The sequence below is a fragment of the Brassica oleracea genome, unplaced genomic scaffold, assembly GCF_000695525.1.
Source record: "Brassica oleracea var. oleracea cultivar TO1000 unplaced genomic scaffold, BOL UnpScaffold00853, whole genome shotgun sequence".
Classification (NCBI taxonomy): domain Eukaryota; kingdom Viridiplantae; phylum Streptophyta; class Magnoliopsida; order Brassicales; family Brassicaceae; genus Brassica; species Brassica oleracea.
This window is the reverse complement of record NW_013617481.1, coordinates 25,932-34,237: the sequence shown is the minus strand read 5'-3', so window position 1 is coordinate 34,237 and position 8,306 is coordinate 25,932. Positions and strand designations below refer to the sequence as shown.

Genomic DNA, 8,306 nt, shown 5'->3' with positions numbered 1-8,306 from the left:
TCAGTCTGGCAACTGCATTGGGAAAACTAGTGGCGGTGGGGGAGCCGGAAAAACTCCTGGAACCGACGTAATGGGAACTTTCGAATACTGTTGACCCTGTTGAACTGCAGTAATCTATCATGGGCAATCTGTTGGACCGCCTCATGTACGGCATGTCTAGCTGCGTCATGTACCATATGTCTCAAGGCATCCTGATCAATCATTGGAGCTGCGGGCTGCGAAACCACATGCTGCACATGCTCATCTACAGCCTCTCTAGCATCTCTGGCGGTCTGAATACGGTGGCTCTTCTCTTTGACGGCATCCGAAAGGAAAGCAAATAGGCTAACTTCTGTCGAACACCGGATACCAACGCTTAAAGGAGTAATACCGAAAAGAAAGGTGTTATTTATTTTTAAAATACCCAAATCCCCATAAATATTTTGAAAATCATCTAAAACCGATTACAACTGAGTCCCAACAAATTACCATCCCGGTATTTTGACTCTCGAGAACGGCGTGTTAGTTACAGTAAAATATCAAATTAAACCGAGTTCCCGCATTTTTTCAAAATAATATAATAAATAATAATCTCTGCAAATCTCCACTGATATTATAAAAGATGGCTCATATATATTTAACAAATTTTCACGTCATTATAAAGTCAACTATAATACAATAAATTCTTACTCGCAATTATCGATAATAACATAAAACCGAAAGTATGAAATAGAAAATAAAGAGAATTGTCCAAAGGCAACACCAGTCCGATACAATCACTTATTCTCGTCGGTCTCACTTGGGCCGTGACAGGCTGAATTCGTTGGGCCAGAAATTGGTTCATTACAGAGATGGCCAACCATCTATTTACAACCATTGTATAAGCTACACTATAATCAAACATGAGGACCTATATTTTTGAAATATGCAAAAAGAAATGTGAAGGTTTTAAACACAACTAAACCTAGAACATATTTTTTTGATGAAATGTTAAATTTATTGATCAACTCAAAAGAATATATGTACAGCTATAGAGAGTTCATAAGCTGAAATCTAATGGAACTTTTAGACTATTAAATATGAGCAGAAAACCATCTATTCATCAATCCATGTAGCCTCGGGTTGGTGGGGTACTTGGTAGAAGTGATCCAATCTAGTACTGTCTTGTCGATCATCTTTGCAAGCTGGTCGAATGTTTTACTACTTGTATGGTGCTTCCTTTCTATAGTATACTGTAACTTGTAAAACTAGTCGCATGAGGATAAAAGTGATGCGATCGTAGGATCTCGTCATCAGGTGAGACAGTGTGGTGTTCCAGTCTGGGTCTGGATCAGCCTCGAACAGGTTACCTACCATCTTTAGCCAAAGTGTGAATGTATAAGGACATGCAAAAAAGAGATGGTCTCAAGTCTCATCAGGCTCACCACAGTAGAGGCAGTGTTGCGGCTGACCCATTTGCTTGAGCGATGACCCATAGAGAGTCTATCTCTGATCGCAAGCCAAGTGATGAATGCATAGCGAGGAACCCCTTGAGGGAACGAAACAATCTTACTCCACAGAACCTTCTTCTTGCGCTGCCTGATTTGATGCCAAGTTTCAGATGAAACAAATTTGGTACCATACTCTCCATTACCCCGCTTCCATAACACTTCATCTCTTCCATCAGTAAGCTTTAACTGGAACGCATGTAGCTCAGCCACCAAGCTTTGGATCAGTCTATCACGACAACTGCAGAACTTCCATTCATCATACCTAAGAACTTCACAGATTCTCATATCCCTCCTGATGCCCAGCTTCTGCATGCCAATTTCACCGCGATCTCAATCAGCCTGCCCTCAGGAAACCACATATCTGACCAGAACCGCACAGTACAACCATCTTTAACATCCATCCGTAAGAACTCTTTTGCCAAAGACCGAAACCTCAACAACTTCTGCCATGCCCAAGAACCAAGCCATGTGTCCTTTGCATCCCATAGCGTCTCATCACGCAGTAAGTACCTCTTTACCCAGATGACCCAAAGAGACTTTGTTTACGCAAATAAGCGCCAAATAAGTTTCAGCGAGAAAACTGTACTCACCTCCTGGATACGACGAATTCCCAATCCTCCCTCTTCATAAGGAGTACACATATCATCCCACACAATTTTGGCCTTTGTCGTTATGTTTGGCGATCCACTCCAGAGAAAACCAGAACACATGCTTTCAATCTCATCAATGCAGCTCTGCGGAAGACAGAAAGCTATGTACCAGAAGTTCGTAGTGCTTGCGATGACAGACTTTATGAGAATTAAATGTCCAGCATAAGATAGGGCCTTAGTCGTCCATGACAGGAGCCGGTTCCTAATCTTTGTTACGAGAGGTTCGTAGTCGGTTCTAGCTGTGACACCCCCTATCGTAGATAACCGGAAATGACACGGTCGATGTTCCCTGATGGTCGACCCGAGGTTCTCGAAATAAATCTGATCGCCTTAGACCAACAACCAAAGAACACAGACGCTCCTATCGGATATTACTCTAGGCTTTTCAACCCGATAAAGCAATATTCGATAGTTAGTTCGTCCCGGACAAGGACTAATATCATATGAGAACTCGTGATTTATAGACATCTTTTATACATTATTTATTTACTAAACATCTTACAAAGTGTTATAGTTTTATCCTACTGCTTATCGCCCAACAATGTTTTAAGTAAATATACATCAAAAGGTACGTTGCAAGGACAACAAAATACTACCGCTGGTTGGCCGCTCCTTCCGTCCAAAAGAGTAAAGTGTCTCCCGCCTAAGGGTTACCGGCACACACGAATGAGTCAGGAGCAACTAGTTTACTCAATGAATCTAGAATCACAACACAATCAATAATAAATCAACAATTATCCAATACATAAACATGATCATGCCAGTACTAGTATTATACTCTAGTATATCATTCATCATCGTGAATTCTTATTTTAAACATCACTTCCACAACACCCGCTCGTTACCATACTCATATAATACAATATATATACTAGACCCGAGAAACAACAAAGGCTAACCGAGACTAGTGAGTTAGCATCACCATCATTGTCGAATGTCCGGTATGAACAATCCGACACTGCATCGTCATGCAGTACACGGTCTCCAGGGAGCTACCCCATCCCTGTGTCTTCATGACCTTGTTCCGTTCGCAGGACCAAGTCACGGTAATGCGGGGACTTTAGGGATAGTGAATATAACAAGACTTCACATGATTTTACTTCCATAATCATTCCAAAATTAGTCCATAATTAATCCTTAATTAATCATAATTAACTCTTTATTAGTTCCAGATTAATCGATAATTAATCTCATATTAATCTTTAATTAATCCAAGATTAGTACTTAATTAATCATGATTACTTCTTAATTAATCTCTGATTAAATCTTAATTAAACCAATATTAATTCTTAATTAAACCAAGATTAATCCTTAATTAAACCATGATTATTTCATAGTTAAGATTATTATTTGAGAACAAGTACTAAGATTAGGATTAACCTCACTTTAACATTTTGATTACTCTTTATGTGGAGTTCACAATAAGTAAACACAACACCATTCTTATAAATTTCAGAGACTTTACTAACTTAATCAATCTCAACATCTTTCTAGACTCACCTAAGAGATTAGTCTTAGAACTGGTTGGATACCTAAAGCCTTACTCCACCTCTGACCTGAAACAGAAGTGAATGATCACAAGATCAGTTTGGTTCAAGCTATAATAGTTTATCTAGGTTCATATCAGCTGAGTCCATGCTTGGCTCTACTCATCCTAAATCAGATCAGCTCGGTTCAGGCAAGGTTTATTCAGGATAGGATCAGTTCAGTTCAGCTTAGGTCTAGACAGCTCACATCAGTTAGCTAGCGGTTTACAGAAAATTAATTTAAACCGAAACTAACAAACTGAACCATATAATCACTTAGACAAGTGATCCGACCAACACCCTAGCTAAACATGAACTGGTTCTGAGGCAAGGAGATTAAGCTTACCACAACAACTGACTGACAGAAGAACTCAGATGGTCCTCCCCCTTAACTGAACTCCCCACTGAACTGATTTAAAAAAAGAAATCAAATTTGGTTCTTCACAAAAACAGAACAAGGCCTAGGGTTTACTCTGGATTCTCACCTTCTGATCTTCTATACAGTAAGGAACTAAGCTATAGGATGAAAGGAAGTCGTCCAAGGTCTTGTATAATTTTTCTCTGATTTTTCCTCTGATTTTTGTCTCACTTTTTCACTGTTTTTCTCTCTGAAATTTTCTAGATTTTTCTGCAGTGATCTGAACGTTGGAAGCAGCTGGAGAGGGGTTAAATATGAGGTGAGCTTGCTTCAGGTGAGGGTTTCACTCAGGACAAAGCTAGGCTGAGTGGGGACAGCTGGCCAGCTGCTACAGCACTCTCAGCACAAGCTGATGTCCTTTCCATAACCTGAAGAAACTCCAGCCCTTTCATGTGCTTCTCACATGACAACCTAAGAAACAAGGCAAGCAGGCAGCTTGTGATTGTCATGTGCCAGTTACTGAAGAAGCTAGGCAAGCAGGCAGGTGCAAGTCTAAGACTGAATAAGTGCACAACCAGGCTGGTGAAGGGCATGACTCAGTTCTAAAATTATTTCGGAAGTTGGTCGATAATTTTAAATAATTTTTCAACCAAATATTCCTTGTCTTTCGCTTTCGTCTTGTTCTCGGAAAATCTCGTTCATCTTAATAAACATTCGACCAAAATATTTAAGATTCGACCAAACTATCAAGGGAAGGTCTTTCGACCACAAGACAGTCCCGTCGAGAAATTAATCTACCGGGTCGATTTTTATTTTTATTAATCCTGGTCGAACCAACTAAAAACTTTTCGAGTGGGATTTTTCTCGACCAAAAATTTATTGGCTCGTGAGAGTTATTACACTAGCCATTATTTTAGTGGTGAGAGGGGGACCAAAGTACTTAATAGGTAGAGCAGAGATGGAGAGACCTGAGCCTGCTGCTGCACCCTCAAGGACCGACTTCCCTCGTCCCGCTGCAAAGACTGTGGACTTTGCTATGTTGATTCGCAAGCCCGACATCGCAGCAAAGTCTTCAAACACACAGAGAGTTCCTTGTAGCGACTCTGGTGTGCCATCTGAGAAGACTACAATATCATCAGCAAAGCTCAAATGGGACATATTGACTTTTTGACACTGAGGATATAACCCAATGCTACCGTCCAAAACCGCTTTATTAATGAGCTTGGAAAGTACATTACTAACGATGACGTAAAGGTAAGGGGATAGAGAGCAACCCTGCCTTATACCTATGCTCATTGGTTTAGGTTAAAACAAATAAACAAACTTGGGTGACACTCCAATATAGCAACATTCATAGGAAGAACCTCCTGCTGCTTGTTTCCATTTCATGCTGTAAGGAACGCACGAAACATGAAAAGACAAATCAACAACTAGGTAACTCTAAAGGAACAGCATTAAAGCTCATAATTAATAGCATATTTTGTGGTCATCTTTTACCTTGTGAACCCATCCAAAATATCAAAGGAAAATAACTGAATTTAGCATATACGATGTCATTTGGTTCGTAGGTTCGGATTATGATCATTTGTTTCTCCTTTGATTATTAAGATCAGATTAGTGAGAAGTGAGAGACTTGACAATTCCGAAGAATCTGCATCAAAAGACACATAACCTAACGCGATTTCTACTGTTGCGGATTGGTTAATGTACTATACAAAACCAAACCAAACCAATTGTTTTATTCGACTAAGGTGAAAGGCAGAGTTGTTTGACGAAAAGAAAGGTCCAAAGCAGTAGAGCTCTTTTACTAGGACCTACCTAGAGTCTGTAATTTTAGTTTCTGGTCTTTTTAACGACTATTTTAGTTTCTGCTTATGATTTGAAGTGGAAACAAAACTAATCCTTCAACAATTTTTATTGAGGCTGATGATATATTAAAAAGAAATAAAAAAAATGAAGGAAAGGAACAATTGGTAGATTATATTATTCTACGAGGGTTTGAAGGTGATTTGTATGAAGCAATAATTGAGTTTTAGCTATCTCTTGTTCTCAAAACTTGATCCTTTTTTGGGAAGACAAATAAGAAGAAGCTTTAGATATATACGTCTTCATCTGTTGACAAGAAAAGAGAGACACAAAGTTAGTCAGAATCATTTCTCTAAGTTTGCAAGTGTATAATCTTCAGAGTGTAAAGATGAGATATATGCTTACTATCGTTATCCTCCGGCTCGTTATAATCGTCGTCATCATCATCAAAGTCTTTATTCTACAAAAAAAAAACATAAAATAAGAAGAAACTTAAACTAAACTTCAGAGCCAGAAGAGTTGACATCATTTCACCAATTAGTTGCAAAAGAATAAGAAGAACCTGATCATAATCTCCATTTTCAGAATCTTCTCCCTCAGATTCCTCAACTTCTTCATCACCTTCTCCTTCTTCATTCTCTTCCTTGCCTTCAGCCTATAAACCAAATAAACCAAACAATCAAGGACTTGTTGAACTGTAAACTGTGTTTGTTATACCTTAAGCTTTGCTTCAAGCTTCTCCAAGGCCTCCAACTTCTGCAGATCTACAAAAACAGACATAAAGTTTGAGTTTCCTTCTTTATGTGTAAAACATTGTTGAAGCTAATAAAGACAACAAAGTTACCTGCGTCCTGAGTCCATCTTGCTCTCTTCACAGGCCGTTCTCTTCGAGTATCTGAAAAGATTGCAAACGATCAAACAGTAAACTTACAAGAAGAATCTAAACTAAAAAGAAGATTAGTTTCAAACCTCCAAGAAGTTCTTTAGGGAAGTTATCAGGTCTAAGAACAAGATAGTCATAGAAAGATCCCCGCTCATTAGACTTCTTCTTCTTTGGCTTCAACGTGTCTGAGAACCTCTCAATGTCTAAACTCTCACTCTCTGAATAACCAAAAAAAAAAGACAACCTTTTAAGATTACAAACTGCTATCTAATCTAAGAGAGTTTTTTTTTGTTTTGTAGTAAGAAGATACCTTTCTTTGAAACACCATCGCCTAAGTGGTAAGGCGAACTTTTCCAGAACCTCTCAAAGAAATTGAAGTTCTTAAGTAATTGGGTATCGTCTGAGATTGATTTACGGTCAGGTAAGGTAATGTCCTGTAACAGAAGGTTCAGCCTTTGCATCATAAGATGAAAGGAGAGGAGAGGAGATGAATCAAAGCATAAAGTTTTGAACTTACAGGGAAAATAACAAAAGGTTCTGCCTTTGCATACTCAACGCCAAACCCACCAAACCCACCTCTTCCTCTTCCTCGTCCTCCTCTGTAAGCCATCTATCTACGAGCTATTGTGGCGGTACAACGCGACGGCGATTCGGCACAGCGGCGGCTGGGAGAAGAAACAATTCAGGGGTTCCGTTTATATGTATATCTTTTTTAGTTAATTTAAGATTTATATTTTACTACGGATTGCACTATAGTCCCTTTACTCTTGTAATGCTTTCTATTTTGGCGATTAATTAAATTGGTCAATAATCACCTTTATTTTATTTTTTCCGACTAAAATTTTATTGAATTATATTAAAATTACAAAGTTGAAGCCATACAGAACTATAGAAGGTAAATTATTACACAAGCAGATATGTGAGCCATATGCTGAAAATGTATAAAGAAACAACATTCACGATGCGTTCTTGACAAGAACATCTTACTCGCTAACGAATATGTGTATTCGTAGTATATCTTCAAATACCATTTTTCTCCAATACTATACTTCAGCCTTTCTGTATCGTGAGGCGGTTCCTTGATCGTACTAGTAAAACCCATTGGGTCTAGTAGTAGTCCTGAAAGAACGACTATCTGATATCAATTAGTCCGTACCAGTGTCCTTTAAATATTGTACACTACCAGAAAACGTTTCTATAACAACGAAGATTTACGAGAAAAATATTTCCTCGTAAATTTACATAACGTTTACAACGAAATTACGATGAGTCCAAAATTTAGTCGTAAACTCCATGTAACTTTACGAAGAAACAGTTTCGTCGTAAAGTCAATGTAAGTTTACGACGAAAGTACGTGGAAAGAGAAATTCGTCGTAACCGTTACATCGACATTACAACGAAACATGTTACCATTATATTTAGGTGAAAACGTGTATTCAATGTGTTTTAACTTACCTAAATTTGTTGTTATATATTCGTTGTAAATTCGTTGTTATATTTCACCTTCTAAACTCGAAAATTTATATATATATATATGTCATTTCCCACAATACACAAACGAAAACAAAAAAAAATCAGAAAAAAAAATTTTCAAAACAAAATCTAAGGAAAAAA

The 8,306-nt window shown here is 38.2% G+C and overlaps 2 protein-coding genes across 2 annotated transcripts; both read right to left on the bottom strand.

Moving 5' to 3' along the window:
- Positions 1–1,750: 1,750 nt before the first annotated feature.
- Positions 1,751–5,299, bottom strand: LOC106320229. Its single transcript, XM_013758598.1, has 3 exons — positions 4,904–5,299; positions 2,060–2,203; positions 1,751–1,981 (listed from the first exon to the last, which is right to left on the bottom strand). The coding sequence occupies exons 1-3, from the start codon at positions 5,297–5,299 to the stop codon at positions 1,751–1,753; spliced, it is 771 nt and encodes a 256-aa protein (XP_013614052.1).
- A 601-nt stretch (positions 5,300–5,900) lies between these two features.
- Positions 5,901–7,425, bottom strand: LOC106320233 (DNA-directed RNA polymerase III subunit rpc31). The gene is made up of 8 exons (XM_013758601.1): positions 7,210–7,425; positions 7,003–7,126; positions 6,779–6,910; positions 6,654–6,704; positions 6,527–6,573; positions 6,372–6,464; positions 6,215–6,269; positions 5,901–6,115 (listed from the first exon to the last, which is right to left on the bottom strand). Exons 1-8 carry the CDS (start codon positions 7,300–7,302, stop codon positions 6,096–6,098), a joined length of 615 nt encoding a protein of 204 aa, XP_013614055.1. The 5' UTR covers positions 7,303–7,425; the 3' UTR covers positions 5,901–6,095.
- Between the last annotated feature and the right edge of the window lie 881 nt (positions 7,426–8,306).